Below are 21,340 nucleotides of genomic sequence, written 5' to 3'. Positions count from 1 at the left end.
AAATAAACTATATCACAGATTTAGAGAAAACTGTTAAGAGTATAAAATTTTCAGCTAGACAAGATCTACAAGAAAGTCAAAAATGAAGTAAAGTGTTTATTCACTGCCAGTAGAAGTTACTGTGCTTAAATGATGATTTTTTTTTCCAATATTTGCATATTTCTTTGAAATGTTCTCTGAAACCACCAAGTTTTACTTTCAAAAGTTCGGAAAAAGGCTGCCCACAGAGGTCGAAGTGTACATTGAAATGCCAAGGGAAATTACATTTTGATTTCAATTGTAAGAGCAGACAAAAGGAAAGGAATATAAACCATGCAAAAATGTTCTTTAGAAGATATTAACTACCGGTATATGTTATTACTTTGGTTCTGATTAAAAGTCTTTTTTTTTGCTACTTGGGGTAGTGTTGAAAGTGGTGTTAAATACCAACAATCAATAAAAAAATCTAATTGGACAAGATAGATTAGGCTCCTACTGTTTTTATTGAAATTTGATTTGAATTGATTTGACAAATTATTTTTCCAAAGTCTTGATACTGTTCAGGTTTGAGACAAATTTAATCATTTTCAGTTTTTGCAGTGTTGAAATTTTTGGTTGCTACCTTTGCTTATTACCAAAATGTCTCAGATCAAACAAGATTTTTGAATGAACATAAAATCTGGTTGGATTTAACCTTTTTGTAAATTTTGTATCTAATTCTTTTACATCAATTACAAGAAAATAAATGGCAACCTTTTTAGAGCATGTAGGCTTTCATTATTTTTCATGTTGAAATATGATTTTTCTTCTTTCATTAACCTTTATTGCTTAAACAAATGCATACTTACAACTTTGACAAATTGCAGTGTTGTTAATACCCTTGGGGACATTATCAATTAAATGTTAAGTTACCATATGTATCATAGAGAACAAGACCGCAAATGACTTTGAGAGTGACACAATTTTGTCTAAATTTAGAATTAATTTTATAAATAATAGTACTTCCATAAAAGTGCACTGTCAAAACATTTTTAAGTTATTGACATTTTGTAGAATTCTCTGGTACATTCAGTATATTGGTTTTACTAAATAAAGGGGATTACTTTTGATAAGTTAACTTGGTGTCAATATAATGAAGTTTCTACTAGATCTGTTTGCTACTCGTAATCCTGGTCAATATATGTACCAGTACCTAGAACATATTTTTAACCAGATTTCCAAAGGAAAATATCTGTTATTACTTTCGTAGTGTATGGCGGACAGGCGGCTGGGCGGGCTGGCAGCTGCCAAACAGTGTCCGTTCAATAACTTGAAAACTATTTGATGAAATCTTTTCAAATTAAGATATAATTGTTTCCTGTGACTAAATGAAGGTCAAGTTCATATTCCAATATTCCAATATTATGTCACACATGATATATAGGAGGTCAAGATTGATTTTGGTATTTCCATTTCTGAACCCTACAAAAATTCATTTATTTTTTTTTACTTGATCCTGTTTGGGGATCCAGATTTGCAAATATCATTTTCATGCAGGAAAATCTGGTTAGTCTCTTGTTGTTGATTTTTAAATACCATAATCAAATGTTGCTGTCTGAAAAAAAATGTCAAGTTTCTCTATTAAAGGGGAAAGGCAATTTCTTTGGTCATTATTTTTTATATACAGGTATGGATTAGAATTTTCTATAATGACAATTATTAACCAGCAAGACCTGTTTGGTCGTAAACGTATAATAAAAGACACTTAATTGCAGGATCATATATAGTGACTTGCATACCAATATAGCAAGTATACATAGAGCTGAACTAATTATATATTTAACAGTATGAAAACTATAGTATTGAGTTAATACTCTTACATACTATTGTAAAAGTTATCATGTAAAAGATACAGAAGGATACAGATATCAAATGAATGCTTTTGTTATGCCCCCGCCGTAGCGGAGGGGGCATTAAGTTTTACCCTTGTCTGTCCGTCCATCTGTACGTCCCAAAGTTGGTTTCCGTTCTCTTACTTTAGTTTGCCTCAACCAAATGTTATGAAACTTATAAACAATGCTTATTACTACAAAATACAGATCAAGTTAGAATTTTGGTGGTGTCACTTTTACTGTTCTAGAGTTATGCCCCTTTACAAAGGGAAAAATTGCTGAATTTTTCATTTCCGTTCTCTAACTTATGTTTGCCTCAACCAAATGTTATGAAACTTATACACAATACTTATTTCCACAAAACTCAGATCAAGTACAAATTTGGGTAGAGTCACTTTTAATGTTCTTCAGTTATGTCCCTTTATAACTTTATATGATATGCAAGCAGGGGCATTATCTGTGTCCCATGGACACATTCCCCATTTATTAGACTTATTTCTTTAGGCCTTATGTGCAAAAAGGACAATTTAATACCTAATCTAAAAAAAGATGATAAGGATGATGAGTGGCTGTTTGTTCAGTGGCAAACAATGCATATTCAGGACGAGAACATGTTAATTTGAAATGAACATATAAGATCATATAAACCCTGCATTGTACTAGACCCACACCATGATTCTGATTTATAACATGCTAGTCCAAAAGATAACAGTCTGTAGGAAGTACATGTCATCCTAACCTGGACATATCATTCTGACTCACAGCCTTGCTCTTATTTCTAAATCCTGCATGATTAGCAAAGAAGCAAGAAATACCAACTTTTTTTAGTCTTGGTTTGACCCAGCTTGGATTTAACCAAGGACCTTCCTCAGCATGTTACCTGGAGACCACAGTGTGTGAAAAGGAATCATAACTCTGTCATTGATGATTGAATCAACCAAACATCTATTAGAAAGACTCACCATTCTGTCCAGTAAATGAATCTGGATTTTTCGTTCGACAAATTCAGACTGATCTTTAATCATTGCTTCATCAATCTTTACATTATTATATTCTCAGTTTCCAGTATTAATTTTAAAACTTATTTCTGGTATGAAAAAGGAAAGGAAATTTAGTATTGCTTCTTGTGATGAATTGCAAATAAACCGAAAGTATGAAATTATGAAAACCGTGGAATTTTTGTGACATTTAATTTTTGGTGAACAGTTATTCTAGATCATATGTTATTTAGGTTTAGATAGAAATAAATCACATTAGGAGGGTAATCCTTTTACTGTTTTTTCACAACTTGGTGCCACTGGGTCATTTAGATTTTTGGTCTGTTTTGAATACTTTCTCATTAAGATTATAGACTGACCTATTGTTTTACATCTAACCCCCTTGTTTTATTCATTTTGTATTTACATTGTGTCATAGATCAAATTTATTCGTTCAGTGTATGATCACCTGTCTTTGTTAATGTCTTTTGATTGAGATAAGCCATTTCAATTGATATTTTATAGTGTGTCTTTCTATGTTGTGATGACCCCATGTTACACTATTGTTTCAGGAAGGGTGAAGGTTGGCGCCTATTAAAACATTTAAACCCGCTGCATTTGTTTGCACCTGTCCTAAGTCAGGAACCTGATGTTTTGTGGTTGTCGTTTGGTGATGTGGATCATAAACTGTTTCTCGTTTCTTGTTTTTTATATAGATTAGACCGTTGGTTTTCCTGTTTGAATGGTTTTACACTAGTCATTTTTGGGGCCCTTTATAGCTTGCTGTTCAATGTGAGCCCAGGCTTCGTGTTGAAGGCTGTACTTTGACCTATAATGGTTTACTTTTACAAATTGTGACTTGGATGGAGAGTTGTCTCATTGGCACTCATACAACATCTTATATCTATTGTATGAAAAATACTTCTATCAAAGAGGTAGACTGCAATTGAATATGAGGTAAAAGATCAAAGATCATGATCACAGCAGCTATATATATTTTTAACTTGCATTTGGCTAAAATTTCTTTACCAGGTTATACATGAAAGTTTGATTTTTCTTGATATCCCATAAATTGCCATCAGACTTTACAGTTTACATAACTAAATAAATGTTTCTTGTTTTACAAATTTTTGAAAAATTGTTACTGCATGGGCTTGCGCCTATGGTGCTTCTGCCATTTTATGAAATGTTAACTACCAGACTTATTGTCACCTCTTTTTGAAGTATTTGTGATCAAGTGTCACACTGACCAACCTTATTGACTAGTTTTGTTATTTAACAAAGCTATTTGTCTAATGATTTTTCTACTCTTTGATACATTTGAAAACAATTTACACCTTCTTTTAAACTATCGCACATTCGTTCCTTTTCAAAAATATTGATTGTTTGAAATGTTGATTATTTATAAAAATCAATTTTAAACTTGAGTAATTTTTTGTTCAGTTTTTCAAATTCGTACACTACTTCCGCAATAATCAATTTTCTCTAAAAACGTTTTGTGGTTTGAACAAGTCAAAGAAATGTGTACTGATGAGAATAATTCATTTATCAAAATTTTTTGACATATCTTTTACGAAATGTTTATGTTTCTGTGTGCCTAACCTATTGTTGTGACTTACTATCTATATTCATTCTAAAAGGGGGTTGTAGAGGACAGGTAAACTTTGTAGCATCTTTAAATTTCAGGTAAGATAATATAGTATAAACTACAGGTGTACTTAATAACTTTGAAGACCTAGATAAAACATTCAATATTTGATCATATTTGTTTAAAAGATAGTATTTTGATCAAAGTTATTTAATATTGGGTCATTACAAAGACCACTTTCAGAAAGAGGGCAAAGGGCATAAGACAAGAAAGTACTCACAGTTACTGAAAATTCAAAAGTTCAGCTGATAATTATATATATAGTTTCTTAGACTAGGATTTCAATCCTGATAGAAAAGATAATTAACAGTCATGGCAGTTCAGTAAAAGTAATACAGTTTAATCCAGACTTTTTACCGCTTCCATTACAAATTTTGTCTAGTTTGAGGGCCTGTGGGCCCCCTTTTTCAAAATCCTTGATCCGCATGATGGTCAATGTAGATTTAAAGAGATTGCAGATTATTGGAATAGAAGTGTAAAAAACATTTTAAACTATTTGTACTGATAAGTCATTGTAGGTAATATTAATAACCATAAATAAGTGCAAATAAGTGCCAGAAGATTATTTTATATATACATATATATATAAATCTACTAGTACATCCTGAATTCCAAATCTGTTAAAGAATTTTTGAAGGTTTTATAGTGATTTGAAGTCCTTGAAATTCTTTGTTTGGCCTTGCTAACAAGCACGATTTCATTTTACTTTATTTTCTGAAAGTTTACATGACAAGGCCTTGTACCTCAATTTGTTAATCTACATTACATGTGTTTTATGCAAATAAAGCATATTAATGTTTCCAGGATTCAGTGACTTTTAAGTACACTTCTAATATGTTAACATATTTACTTCGTAAGGTTGGAAGGATATTTTTCATAGGCAAGCAGTTAAGAAACAAAATCTGTGACAAGTTGACACATTTGAACAGCTATCTTTCAATTCTTCTAGTTCGGGCAACTTAATGTTGTCCATTTTATGTATTGTCTTTTATTAATAATATTTGATTATGCCCTGCAAGTTTAAAAAAAATGTGTGATTTGAATACTCAAATTGTTTAGGTGGAACCTGAGGTGAATGAAGGTAGCTTAAGTTGTTGTACCTGATCAATATTGATTTCAATACCTCACAATATTGATAGAATTTAAACAGAACTGACCACTTGTAAGAAAATTGGTTAATACATGTATGCATGAGTTATGCTGCAATAATGTTTAAAATCCTATGGTTTGGTGCAGTATTTATTTGAACAAATTTGTCACTTCAGAAACACTTCTGTGGTTGCTTGCTTGCTTCAAATTTTATAGGCTTAAGGTTTTTATCACTTACACAAAGATTTTTTAGTTTACTGCTGTTCCTCCTAAGCATGTGGCAATTTAGAGGAATGGCAAACCTAATCAGTGATCCCTATATATTTCAATTAAGGGTGAGATGGTCATCTGTGGACTGACCATTACCTTGTGATCTTGCATGTTGAAAAATAAGCACAGCGAGTAAATCTAGCACAAAACTTTGTTCATACATAATGGTATCAACACAATCTTGACCTGAATTATTGTTTAAATATTTCTTGCTGAACATTCATCATGTTCATCATCAATTATTTATAATAGTATATAAGTTAATGCTTAAATGATATCAAAGGAGTTTCTTGCCAATGTATGCCATCATAATCTACTTGAATGACTTTTCCATGTATTTCATTTCTGGAGTGACAGTTTTTCATATGCTAGTTTTTAAAATTAAATAATCCTGGGATTAAGAATATTATAACAATTGTAAGTTATGCAATTTGAATCTTTGTTTTATTTGAATTATATGCATAACATGCTTGGGGTTTTGCAAAGCTTGTAAGGATAACAGTGCTCTTGTTACTTAAAAATCAATGAAATATAATAATACAAAAAAAAAAATCCCTGTTTACAGAAAAATTGGAAATTGTAGTTATTTTATGGGAAATAGGGGCACATCGAGGATTTTTGAAAGGGGGGGGGGGGGCGTAATTTCTGAAAATGGAATATGTACTGCCTAGTGGAACGAGGGGAACAAATTTTTGGGCAATTTTATGCTAAAGAATGATATATTTTCATTCAAATGTGGAGCGCATGCTCTCTATACACCTTCCTCCCCCTGAATATGCCACTGGGAAATATCTTTTTTCTTGATATTTACTCTTGAATTAAAATTTTAATTTCAATATCCGAATGGTAAACAATTAATAATGATTTAAATAATACATTGACAATATTTAAAATGGTTATTAATCCTATTAAAAAGTATTAACCAAATTGATTTCTATTATAGTAGGTAACAGCTCAGATAAGGGACTATATATATTTATAACATCTAGACTTAGATCTTACTTGAAATTAGCTCTAAATTTTATGTTTCAAACTTAAAAATACATGTTAGATTGCTTAAGGTCCACCTAATGACATCAGTATGTACAGGAAATAAGTATGTTCTGATGTAATGTGCTAAATTTTGACATGGAAAAAAATCAGGCCTTATAAATCCTTACAAAAACACATTATTTTAAACCTCAATCTTTAACTTAAATTTAATGTACTTGCAGTAAAAGTTGATCTTGCAAGGTAAGAAAATTTTCTCTAAAAAAGAAAAAAAAGTGTTTTCCGTTTCTGTCAGTTAACAAAAAAAAAAATATACAAGGGAATGTGGAGGGATAAGAACTAAGATTTTGAAAAAATGTTGCATTTGGAAATTTTCATTATATAGTCATTTAAAATGTGAGTATTGTAAGAATCAAGAATCATACATACAAGATTAATAGCTACTTACATATGGAATTACTGTGATTTTGTTTGTAAGTAGGGTTTTCAACATGAGATTAATTTTATTATGTTCATTCCTAGTTCCATGGAATATTCATAATTCAATTGCCATTTCTATTTTACATTTTCAACACAATCAACAACAAAAAAATCCAAAATATAGAAGTCCTGCAAATAATTTTATTGAATAAGTTTAAGAATGTAAAAATTAGCATTATTTGGCCTAAATGTAAAGGACTTGTAATGGATGAAAAAATAATATCACAAGTAATTGTATTAGTTTCATTTTGAATAAGAAAAAAGAAGACATATGAGATATGATTACAAATAAAGTTTGCTTGTTTTATAGCTAGGTTGTCATTAGAAGCTGTGAAAACAGGATTTATCAGGATAAATCAGGATTAATAGAGGCTGTGTCTATTTTTTAATTTGTTTGTTAATTAATTTTTTGTTTCCTGTCAAGTGAAGTTTTTAAAACATATCAGCTGATAGCCACAAAGACAAACACAAAAATAAAAACACACACATAATAAAATGAACAACTATACAGTCTTGACACCTCTTCTTCAAGGTAAGGAATCGGTTTCGAAAATTGAATGTGCATGGTTTTTGTCGAGCCTGCGACTTTTGTCGCAGAAAGCTCGACATAGGGATAGTGATCCGGCGGCGGCGGTGGCGGCGTTAGCTAACTTCTTAAAAGCTTTATATTTTAGAAGATGGAAGACCTGGATGCTTCATACTTTGTATATAGATGCCTCATGTTACGAAGTTTCCGTCAGTCACATGTCCAATGTCCTTGACCTCATTTTCATGGTTCAGCGACTACTTGAAAAAAAAGTTCAGATTTTTTGGAATGTTAAATTCTCTCTTATTATAAGTAATAGGATAACTATATTTGGTATGTGCGTACCTTGCAAGGTCCTCATGCTCGTCAGATAGTTTTCACTTGACCTCAACCTCATTTCATGGATCAGTGAACAAGGTTAAGTTTTCGTGGTCAAGTCCATATCTGAGATACTATAAGCAATAGGTCTACTATATTTGGTGTATGTAATGATAGTAAGGGGTACATGTCTAACTGGCAGGTGTCATCTGACCTTGACCTCATTTTCATGGTTCAGTGGTCATAGTTTAGTTTTTGTGTTTTGGTCTGTTTTTCTAATACTGTATGCAATAGGTCAACTGTATTTGGTGTATGGAAATATTGTATGATGTTCATGTCAGTCTGGCAAGTTTTATTTGACCTTGACATCATTTTCACGGTTCATTGCTCAATGTTAAGTTTTTGTGTTTTGGTTTGTTTTTCTAATACTGTATGCAGTATGTCAACTATATTTAGTGTATGGAAATATTTTACGATGTACATGTCAGTCTGGCATGTTTTATTTGACCTTGACCTCATTTTCAAGGTTCATTGTTAAATGTTAAGTTTTTGTGTTTTGGTCTGTTTTCCTAATACTGTATGCAGTAGGTCAACTATATTTGGTGTATGGAAATATTTAATGATGTACATGTCAGTCTGGGAAATTTTATTTGACCTTGACCTCATTTTCATGGTTCATTGCTTATGTTACGTTTTTGTGTTTTGGTCTGTTTTTCTTACACTTTAAGCAATAGGTCAACTATATTTGGTGTATGGAATGATTGTAAGGTGTACATGTCTAGCTGGCAGGTGTCATTTGACCTTGACCTCATTTTCATGGTTCAGTGGTCAAAGTTAAGATTTTGAGTTTTGGTCTTTTTTTCTAATACTATATGCAATAGGTCAACTATATTTGGTGTATGGAAATATTTTATGGTCTTTATGTCAGTCGCGCAGTTTTTATTTGACCTTGACCTCATTTTTACAGTTCATTGCTCAGTGTTAAGTTTTTGTGTTTTCGTCTGTTTTTCTTCAACTATAAGCAATAGGTCAACTATATTTGTTGTATGGAAGAATTGTTAGCTGTACATGCCTGCCTGGCATGGTTCATCTGACATTGACCTCATTTCCATGGTTCATTGGTCAATGTTTAGTTTTCTTGGTTAATGTTAAGTTTATGTGACAGTTGTAAGAAAGCTTTATATTTAGGACTATCAACATAATAACAATGATTAGTAAAGAAGGCGAGACATTTCAGCGTGTGCACTCTTGTTTATAAAACAAAATTATTCTTGTTCAAAAATATTATCTAGCAAACTACATATTAAGTGAATAAAGTTTTAACTTTTGAAACAGATACAGATGTAATGATTAATACATGTTAAAACTTAACTAAATGTTGCCAAATTTGACTCTGAGCAAATTTCTGAGGTGACTGCTGCAAAGTTGTTTTATATATCTGCTATACTGTATGTAATATGTTTTTGGTTTTGATTATGATGGAAAAAGGTTGCAAATTTTTTAACTGTTGCAAATTTTCATTCACTTTCAAAAACAGTTTTGTTAGTATTAATATGCTATAAAAGGTAGCTGAGATGAACTTATTTTACAAGCAAAAATATGAGTAAAACTATGCAATTAAGTTGAACTAATATGACTTTCATGCAAATTAGAAAAAATATATTTCCTATTCAACATGGTACAAAATGTAACCTTAAAATAGAATACATGTAACTTTATGAAAAAGTATAACAAAAATATTGAACTCCAATGTAAATTCAAAATGGGGAAGTCCATAAAAATTGACAAATCAAACATTAGACTTTATCAACCAATGGAATGAATGGAAAACAACTGTCATTTGGTACAGGCATTTTCTAAAGAAAATGTTGCGTTAAACCTTATTGGTGTCATAAGTCATCTATTCTTACATTTTAATGTTTCCCTGGTATTGATTATTTAATCTTTGCAGCATTGTGTCTATCCACAATCTGAATATTTTGCCCTCCAACTTTTGAATTTGTTACAGGAACCTGGTTGCTTATAACACAGCAAAATAAATGTTATTAGCCAACAGGAATCCAGTTAAACATAATTGAATACAAGTCAATATCAGCCAAGGTAAATAATCCTACGTAAATGAGAAAAAATCTTGATAGAAAGATTTTTTGATAGGAAAAAAATATTCTGTTCACCCATGCCAGATATTCTGTTGAAAATGAGAAATCCTGCCAGAAAAACTGAATGTTTTCTTAGTATGTCTTGATAGTAGATTTTATGTTCATTCTTGATGGATTCCTGCTAATGGCCCAGTAGGAATCTTGCCAAAAATTTCATATGGGAGGACAAACATATTGAATAATAATGCTTGTGGAATAAAAGGCTGAAAAAATAGTAAGAAACCTCTCTTTTCTAGGTTTTTGTCTCGCCTTGACGGAGTCAAAAAGCGAGACATAGGTAAGCTGTTTCTGGCGGTGGCGGTGGCGGCAGCGGCAGTGGCGTCAACAATGTATTAGTTTGTGATTAGGTCTAATTCATGGTGAACCACTAGTGGTAGGTCAGTGATATTTGGTCTGCAGTTGAATTAGCATTGGCACATCTCATTACCATGGAGATTATTTGGCCCTGCCCCCGTCAGTCAAGGTCTATTGACTTTGAAACTTTGCTTAGTTTACATGTATTAAGTTTGTGATTAGGTCAGTTTATGGGGAACCACTAGTGGTAGGTCAATGATATTTGGTATGCAGTTGTATAAGCATTGGCATATCTCATTTCCATGGAGAATATTTGGCCCCACCCCTCATTCATGGTCTATTGACTTTGAAACTTTTGCTTAGTTTACATGTATTAGTTTGTGATTTAAGGTCAGTTTAAGATGAACCACTAATGTTAAGTCAATGATATTCGGTATGCAAATGTATTAATATTTGCAAGATTCAGTTCCATGGAGATTATATAACCCCACCCCCTAATTATGGTTCATTGACTTTGAAACTTTTACATAGTTTACAAGTTAATGTTTGTGTTTAGGTTTGTTTAAAGGGAACGACTTATGAAAAGTCAATGGTATTTGGTTTGCAGTTGTATTAGCATTGGCACATCTCATTTCCATGGAGATTGTTTAGCCCTGTACCTTCAGTCACGGTTCATTGACTTTGAATATGTGCATAAATTTCATGTTTTAAAGTATTGCTATTTTAATTTCAACATTTGCTTTATCAAAATAACAAATAGGCGAGACATATCTCTGTGTTAACAGTTTATCTTGTATTATTTGAGTTGCTGTTATATTGATGTTTAAACCCCACCTATAGCTACCCCTCTATTCAAACCATTACAAAGCACATTAAAATGATTAATACTAAGTTTACTTTAATTTTCCATCAAATGAAATCACATGTTTGTTTATTATTCAGGTGATTTCAACATACAATTACGTAACAATACTGTTTTATAATGTGATAAAAGATATTATGTTTTCTTATTAAATTACAAATAAAATATAAAGAGTTTTTGATCCCCATCTTCCTAAACCAAACTGGGTTTGTGCATATTATTTGTTCATAAACAAAGTGCAAGTTTGTTATTGTAAACAATTGCATTTAATTACAGATTTTTTTTTAATTTCGTAAATTTCGACCTAGACCTGTGTCATTTTTGAAAGGACAATATTTACTCAAAACAACAATTTCCCTCAAAAGCTTTGTAATTTATATATATCAAGATGCACTCATCTTTAGATCAAAGCGTGTAAAATCTGTCTTATTTGCAAAATACTTGAAAGGAATTGTAAATTTGGACACAGTTACTTTGATGAATATAGGCCATCCACTGAATTGACATTAAGAAGTGGAAATATATTTTGTTAGTCCAAGGCCAAGGATCAGCTGGATTATTAAACATATTTGGTATGTGGTCTACTGATAAATGATAACTAGCTATAGTATATATATGATTGTCCTACTGGACACATCTTCTTATACAAATATTCACGGAAATTCAACATGTCAATTTTTCAAGGTAGGAGACTTTTTTGTAGTGTAATTTTGATAAAAATTAGTTGAATATGTATTATAAGCACTTTTGAACATTTGGTATTATGCATATTGATGAACTCTTTTTTTTTTGAAAATTATCATATTTTGGGACTTACACCTCTCTTATCTTTTCGTGACCGTATGGCATTGACATGTCTATTCCACAAGGTAGGATGATAAATTATTTTCAAAAGGCTTTGTAAACATGGCATTTTTTTTAAAATAAATTGTATAAAATTTGTTTTTGAATAAAGTAATTTTGCATTTTTTTTGTGGAACAATCTACTTTCAATAGTTATCTTACCTTAAAGGAATGTGTCTTATCAAGGTCATGAATTGACATTGATAATTTCTGATTGCAGGTTGGAACCTTCTTACCTTATGCAATCAATCCAAAAACAAAATTTCTTCACTATGTTGTAAAAGTTTTGCAAAGATTTTTAATTTGCAGTAATAACAAAGTACATTTGTTTGAGGACGGCAATTTTCATGGTTTTTTTTCATCCTATTTTAATTCATGCATTCTTGAATTCATATTTTGAAAATTTATTTATCCAATCATTCCAATGGTTGCATTTTTTGAGTAACTGAGTAGATAGGTGAAGGAATTCTAAAACCCCTTCAAATTTTAAATCAAGATACTAATAGATAATCACTCAGTATTGTTATCATAAAATTGATTTGCATATTTTATTAGTTATTCATATTTGTACATAAGTACTAAGGGTAAACCAAGTGACCTTCAGTTAGGGACTTTAAAACTGTTTTTACAAGATATTTAAATCTATAGAACCCTGACCATTCAGTAAATCATTAAAAGGCTTTAAGAGATGATAATATTATAAGGTGGCTGTGATCTGCGTTAGGTTAGACTTTGAAACATGATCTAGGTAGTATGTGATCTGCTTCCGGTAGTCTTTAAGACATGATCTTGGTGGCTGTGCTCTGTTTCAGGTAGACTTTAAGACTTGATCATGTCGATGCAGGTGGCTGTGCTCTGCGTAGGGTAGACTTTAAGACTTGATGTAGGTGGCTGTGCTGTGCATCAGGTAGACTTTAAGACTTGATGTAGGTGGCTGTGCTCTGCATCAGGTAGACTTTAAGACTTGATGTAGGTGGCTGTGCTCCCCATAGGGTAGACTTTGATATAAATAAGAAGATGTGGTATGTGTGCCAATGAGACAACTCTCCATCCAAGTCACAATGTTTAAAAAGTTAATAATTATAGGTCAAAGTATGGCTTTCAACACAGCAAGCTATAAAGGGCTCCAAAATGACATGTAAAACAATTCAAACAGGAAAACCAAGTATAATCTATATAAAAAACGAGAAACAAGAAACACCTATGAACCACACCAACAAACGACAACCACTGAACAACAGGCTCCTGACTAAGGACAGGTGCATAAAAATCTTCACCCTAACCTGAGACAGTAGTGTAACATTATACAACATAAAAAGATACCTGTTCTGCATAGGGTAGACTTTAAGACATGGTCTGCTTTAGATAAATGTCCACCAGTAATGCACTTTGTTTTGCCATATAGTGTGATTAGTGATGATGATGATGTATGATCAACACAAATATTTCATCCTTAGTCTTGTTTATGCAAATTGAACTGTCCTATTTTGTACTTCATTCTTCTAATTATCTAGCAACTCTAGTAAATTGTCGAAATTTGATTTTGTAAGTTTATGAAAAGAATGGAGAGTTTTTTTTTACCAGATTTGAGATGACAACTTGTTTTACTTCAAGATCTTTAGTTTGTCAGTTTATTACAGAATTTAGGAAAAGTATACAAAAATTAGTACAAATAAACTATTGATGGGATGGACATTTTTTTTTTGTAATTTGTCAATCACAAGATATAGCTTAGTTGTCAAAATTAAAATTATTCAGACAGGAAAGTCAGGTAAACCTAAAGGACATTACCAAGCTTTTTCGCCTGAACAATTCTAATATCAACAACTGATATAAAGGGTCAGTAAAAATAGATTTTTTTTAAGTATAATTAATTCACCACTTGCAAGAAAAATGATTTTGCAGCAGAGGTGAAATTCAGCAAAATTTGGCTATTTGGGTATATTTCTTAGGTGTTGATGAATTTATGAACTGAAAAAAATAGACTAACTTGGGATTTTTTCAGTTTCTTCATTGAAGGCAAATGATAATCGATGTATTTAATCACCCTTAATGGTCAATAAATTGGAAAATGGTTTCCCCTGGTACTGAGTGTTACTATCTAGAACAATTGTCACCATGAATGTCATTAGAAAATCACAGACAGATCAGAGATAAATTTAATTATATATATATATATGTTGTACATATTATAGTTACACAAAGATGTTATACAATAAATTGTAAGATACACACAATAGGTCAGTTATGTTGACCTTGTTATATTTATCTATATATTTACAAGATATGACATCCATTTAAGTAATTTATGTACTTTACACCTGATTTATTGAATGAAATAATGAATTTTTATCTTGTCCTCTCAGGGGAAAGTGAAAGGTGTAATTTGTTGCACCTGTCCAATTATATGATGAAATTGGTGTGAAGTGTCCATGGCAAATGACCCGTAGGAAATATTTTTCAAGAATTTTGCATGTCCATTTTCATGTCACTTCGCATATACCAGGTTGCTGATAGTGTATTGAATATTTGGTAGATTTTATGATAATTTTTGCAATTTTTTAGTGATAAAATATTTTATCAAGATTTAAAAATATTTTAGTGATAAACTGTTTATCACCACCATGTATAGCCTAAAACAGATTTATGTTAAGTGTTTTTAAAGTACTCTGGTTTTCAGAATTCTCCAGTGAAACATTGTTTTTTTTCCAATTTTTTTTAGTCAAAGGGTGTTTTGTTATTTACTTAATTACAACAAAATACTGATTGACATTTAGTTTTTACAAAGTTAAAATTGCTTACTATATCCTTTTGGGAATTTTGACAGAAGATATTACGTTCTCTTAATTCCTCCATTTCTTTTGCAGGGAAACAGAGGATGAAGAAAGAAGACTCAGAGCTAGGTGAGTCGCTGCTGGACATAACAGAAAATGGCCACGCTAAAATGGTTATCGACAGACCAATCTTCAACCAGCAGAAACTTGATGAGGGATTTGAAGCTGGAGTTAGACCACAAAGTTCATTGAAATCTTCATGTCGGAAAGCATGCTCAAAATGTACATGCTCAAAGACTTGCTGCAAGAATTTTCTTTTTGGAATTTTTCCATTCTTGTCTATTCTAAAGGGATACAATGTGAGATCAGATCTACCAAGTGATATCATATCTGGACTTACTGTAGGAATCATGCACATACCTCAAGGTAAGGCCTTATACAAATTTGGTGAGGGTTGAAAAATAAAGTAGCCTTGAAAATGTAATTTTGTCATAGATGTTGGGAAATTTTGAACAGAAATGTTAATAAAAGTAGATGTGGTGTTTATGTCAATGAGACATCAACCCAATGACAAAAATACCATAAAGAAGATTGTTGGACATTTTCCAGCTCAGTACATGGTATGAAATTTTAATATCCAGTTACAAATTTTACACGCATGTTTTGGACAAGAACATTTTTAAAAATATAAATATTAACTAGCTCTGTACTAGACAGAAATACAGCACCTGATTTTTAACATGAAAATTCAAAAATTAACAGTATAATCCCAGCTGAAGTCCAGGTGTTGATTCAGGCGGGAACGCGCCTGGCTTGCACCTAACCTAAATAAAAAACAATTATAAAATAAAGATAATATTTAATCCAATTTTGTGTCAAAATAAGGTCCTTTAATTCCATAGTATAAAGACCCCCCCTCCTTAAACATCAAATCCTGAATCTGCTCCTGCTTTTAACTTTATACTGGTTACAAGCCAGTTTCCATCAGAAATGATCCTTACTCAAGTCACTAGAAATAAGAACTTATCATAATAAGACATGAATATTGAAAATGAAATATTTGTATATTGTTAATATCGCCAATGTTTAATACTTAATCGTCTGTTTAACTTGTATTTTGTAGGCATGGCTTATGGTATGTTGACAGGCTTAGACCCAGTATATGGACTTTACGTTTCATTTTTCCCAGTCATTGTATACTTCTTCCTTGGAACATCAAGACATGTGTCTATGGGTAAGATATTATTTCAAATGAATAAAAGGAGATGTGGGGAATATGTCAGTGACAGCAACCCAATAATACAAATAACCAAAAGATAGCTAGAGTTCATCATACAGTCTATAGGCAGGTGTCTATATAATATGTCAACTCTAAATGGTCTGAAGTGTATAAATTAGACATACTATAAAATTGTGCTATCAATGATCCGCCATCAACATTGAAATCTCAAAATTACAAAAACATTAAGATATGACAATAAACAACTACTTCATAAATTTGGAACTACAGAGAATTGAAGAAAGGCATCAAAAGAGACTGCTACATATTGTGGGTTTATTTTTATTCGTGGAGTACCATTTTTTGTTGATTTTGTGGGTAAATTTGAACCACAAATTTAAATGTTAAACTAAGTACAAAATTCCTACAGGATTGTATGCAAACTTTGACAAAATCACGAAATCAAGTATTCACATGAATACAACACAACCTTTCCTCAATCCACGAAAAAATTGGTACCCACAAAAACAAATGAATGCACAGCATAAGAAAAAACCTGGAATGAGTTTTTTTCTGGGAATCTGGAAGTTTGTTTTTATAAATCTCAGTATTTAACCTAATAAGACATGATTTTAAGTCATATGCTAATCAGACAGGGGTTGCAGGATAAATTGTTTGTTTAAAGCATAATACTTCATACTATAGAAGAGCTAAACAATCCATATTTTTTATGTAGAGGTCTAGTGGTCATTTGACCTTGATCTCATTTTCATATTTGTACAAAATTAACACTAAATTTTCTTGCACAGGTGATATTCTCATGAACTATGAGAAACAGGTCAACTGTATTTAACTCTCTCTAGATTTATTGTAATGGGTTTATATCCATCTGACGTAGACCATCTTACCTTGATCTCACATTCACGGTGCATTAATCAACTCTGTGAAAAGTTAGTTTCTCATTAACATTAAGTGATAGGTCAACTATATATAAAGTACTGAGGACTTAATGGCACTCATGATGTAGGCCATATCTATATCTACAACTGAAACAAAACAGGTGTTAACTTATTTTTTTTGCAAGTAGTAAATTTTATTTTGATATTATAACAATTACTGTAAATTCAGATATTATATATTGCGTGCATTTATTATTGCGATTGCTGAAGAATGTACACAACTGCGAGTTTAATTATTGCGATTTCAGGAAAATCTGCATACATATATATGTATCAGATACCAAAATGTGAGTTCTTATTATTGCGATACTCAACCAGTTGCATTATTCGCATTAATAAAAACCTCGCAATAATTTCAGAATTTACAGTACCGGTAGATTAAAATTCTGATTCTATGTCCACACTTTACTTACAAAAAGGTCCTTATGACAGAAAGTAAAATAGAGCCTTGTAAGATCCTTTTAAACAATGAAGCACTGTCACAGGATCTGTATTTTAAATTGATACAATAAATTTAATAACAAATATCCACAAGAAGTCTCATAGAACTCGGGTAAATCTTAAAAGCCACCTGATCAAACTGTTTCACCAGAGCAATGTTTTTTTCTTCAAAACCTATCAGGTGTTTGAAATTTCTAGATATAATTCAAGTTTAACTGACCAGTTGTAAGAAAATCTGGTATTTCAGTCCTAAAAAACATTGAATTTGCGCTGCTTTCAATATCAAATATTTTTACAGGAACTTTTGCTGTGGCATGCCTAATGGTTGGTTCAGCAGTCGACAAGGGAGTGGCCAAGTTTGGTGGTGTTTTTGAAGGCTGTAATGATACTGTTGTTTCAATAGCAGATATAAATGGGACTAATGTAACCCAAATTGGCAGTACTGGAGCCTGCCAAGATGAAATCAAGTTACAGGTTGCTATGGCAGTTACATTGATGGTTGGACTCATACAGGTTTGTTAATTGATGATCCCTATTTTTATATAATATTTCAGTGGATCATGAGAGACTGCTCTGTCTGTTGTCCAAAATTATTTAGTAGTAGGGAGACGTGGTATGATTGCCAATTAGACAATAAGCCCAAAAAAAACCAAAGTAAAGATTAGAACAAAGGCAGGTGACCCTTGGGCCTTCAACAATGAGCAAAATGAAAACTGTATTGTGAGATATAAAAGTTCTTTGGATGTTAAATAAGTTAAAAGAGAAAACCAATGGCCTGATTAAGGTTTATATTTCAAAAATATATTATGACTGACAACATCCAACCACAACCACTGGATTAGAAGCTCCTGTGTTGGGACAGGCAGATAAAAAATGTAGCAGGGTTATACATGTTTAAGAGCTCTCCATCCCCACCATGATCTGGTTAGTTGTGTAACTACAACACAACAAATTGTAAAAATCAGTTCGAGGTTCTATTTTTGTTGGAAACAGTTTCTCCCGACCAGATGTTGCATATTATGTAGTAAATCTCTTATTATCTCACCTGATTTAATTTTAGGCTCCAGTAATTTTTAAGGTATTGCATTTGTCTTTCGTCGTCTTTTTATTGTCTGTTAAATATATTGTAAAATTTTTTCAAGAATCTGAAGCTCAACTTGACTACTCCTGTAATTCATTCTTATAGATTCCAAAATGTGTCAGTTGTTCCTGTCAAATAACCAAGTGAACCAACTCTATCTCTTTATTACGTACACTAGACTTTTAAATTATAGCAAGGTTTTGTTAGTCCTGAATTGTACATGTTTATTCATACCAACCAGTATATGAGGATAAAACATTAATTTTATCATTTTTCTTGAAATATGCAATATATTTAGATTATATTTTAGAAAAATAATTCTTGGTTTTGTATGGTATAACTTCGATGTGTGGTATAAATACCATTATTGTCCAACAAATATAACATCTTTAACTTTAAAAAGACATAGAAAAAAAAATGACAAAGATTATTTTATCCCTTTGATAGGGACTCAAAACTCACTCCTCTCATTTGCAAAAGGTTCACTTATCATGTTTTGCAAGTTGCTTGGCAAACTGTAAGAGGTTACCAAAGGAACTCTGATTTGCTGCAACAGTACACCTTACTGTCATGAAATTATGTAACTATATAGAAAGAAAAAAATATAGAAGTTTTAGAAAAAATTTGGTGATAAAGATTGATTAAATAATTCTACTGTTGAAAAGTACCAGTTTAAAAATCCTTATGCAGTTAAATGAAAAAAAACATAATCCTGCGACAAATTATAACAGTTGAGTAAATTAATCTTAAAACATGCAACTAATTTTACATATATGCTTATACAAAATGTAAAATTTAAAATAATTTTAAGATTTTAAACAAGCAAAAGAATTTTTACATGCATTAAGTGCAAACAGAGAGACAAAAAGATTAATATAACCCCATCCCTCCTTTTCAACCCTCCCCCCCCCCAAAAAAAAATATTGTTGACAATATGCAACCTTCTTAAATAACACATATTGAAAATTTCCTTAAATATATGTATGAAGAAAATTAGATTTGGCATTGGCAGTTTGTTTTTGATTTATGAGTATGAATATCTATCTGGTAATTCTTCCTCCTCTCTTTTATCTGTAATATGTAGAGGAAAATTGAAAAATAAATTGTATCCAATAACTTTCACATATTGAAAATGTCACTGTGACCGTAATCAAGTTAATTCAATTTGTTAAATAATAGTTTTTGGAATAAACCTTGAAGATTGATTTAAACTTTCTCCAGGAAGACATTAATGAGCTTTTTTAGTTCCAAATTGCAATAGTAGAATTGAATCTTTGAATAGTTTATTTTATCCTGTATGGCAGATTAACCTAGAACTAATTTGCCGTTTTAGAATATAATGTATTCTAGGTAATATTTTCAATAGCTTACGCCAAAACTTTGTGATTGACTAAATACGTCCTAAACAATGAAAATTCAGCCAATGCTGTGATATTATTTTCATTTTGTGAATAAACAATGTAATTACCTAATTCTTAAAATTCTGAAATGGCTAATTGACAGCATAGTTCCATTCTTTTATCTGGTTCATTTTAACAAATAGCAAATATTGTGAGGTATATTGCACAATCACAGTATCTGCAGTATTCATTAGCTAGACAAGACCTTTAAAATAAGGCTAAATAGACTTCATTGTAAAATTTGGACTAATGTGCATCCACTGATTGAAAACATTTGAAAGTTCCACATGGTATAAGATTGAAAATACTGTATAAATAAGTTTTTATTTTCCATTTTACAGCTAGGAATGGGTGTCGCACAGTTAGGATTTATAACTACCTACCTGTCAGACCCTCTAGTCAGTGGATTTACAACGGGAGCAGCCTGTCATGTATTTACTAGTCAGATTACACATGTGTTTGGTATATCTACTGCAAGATACAGTGGGGCACTCAAACTTGTTTATGTAAGTATGTTGGCATAGAAAAAAGAAGTTGCAGTTATCTTCTTTTTTTTCTGACTGTTTCAATGTTTCAATCTAAGGTTGTAAAAATTAGATTGAAGTGTTGCAAGATTGACTGATTTGCTACTATAGATGACATAATAGAAACTTTTAATAACAGAAAGGCTGCAGTTAAACTGATGTATGGTTTGTTCTATCCTGGGTTGATGTGAGTTCTGAAACTTATCAGCATACTAGGAATGAAAATGTACATTACTTCCTAAATAAAATCAAGAATTAAGTACCAAATGTATATGACTTAAATTTAAATCCAATTTGCCTCATCATGAAGTTTTAAGATAAAATCATCATTGGTACAGAAAAAAGTTAACAGGTAATTTAGTACTGCTTCTTTGATATTTTGTCTTTTAAATTTTATGTTTATCATAGTAGAAAATGCAACATATTTACAGAAATGTTTGATCTAAGTTTTTCAATTAAAGTGTTGACAGGAAAGGAATTACAGATACTACATAATAAATAAACAAATGACAAAGGTGTAAATTATTTTAATGAGTATCTCTTGAAATAACAAAAAATGTTGCTGGCCGATATTTTTTTAATGAATTTTTTAGGGAAATGCCCTAGTAGTTACAAAAAAAAAAGACTATATATAGT

At 31.3% G+C, this 21,340-nt stretch overlaps 1 protein-coding gene across 4 annotated transcripts in view; it reads left to right on the top strand.

Annotated features, from left to right (window-relative positions):
• Positions 1–21,340, top strand: part of LOC127701987 (prestin-like) — a 64,588-nt gene that overhangs the window by 15,181 nt on the left and 28,067 nt on the right. For 2 of the 4 annotated variants that reach the window (XM_052205983.1, XM_052205960.1), the window contains exons 2-5: positions 15,174–15,506; positions 16,204–16,314; positions 17,998–18,212; positions 20,522–20,686. In XM_052205983.1, the coding sequence (XP_052061943.1) occupies positions 15,185–15,506; positions 16,204–16,314; positions 17,998–18,212; positions 20,522–20,686 (813 nt within the window). In that variant the 5' untranslated portion in view covers positions 15,174–15,184. The other 2 variants (XM_052205977.1, XM_052205968.1) reach the window with 2 other exon arrangements.

Source organism: Mytilus californianus, unplaced genomic scaffold (genome assembly GCF_021869535.1).
Source record: "Mytilus californianus isolate M0D057914Y unplaced genomic scaffold, xbMytCali1.0.p SCAF_1, whole genome shotgun sequence".
In the NCBI taxonomy this organism is placed as follows: Eukaryota; Metazoa; Mollusca; class Bivalvia; order Mytilida; family Mytilidae; genus Mytilus; species Mytilus californianus.
The sequence above is the reverse complement of the archived record's forward strand: the minus strand, read 5'-3'. Positions and strand labels throughout refer to the sequence as shown.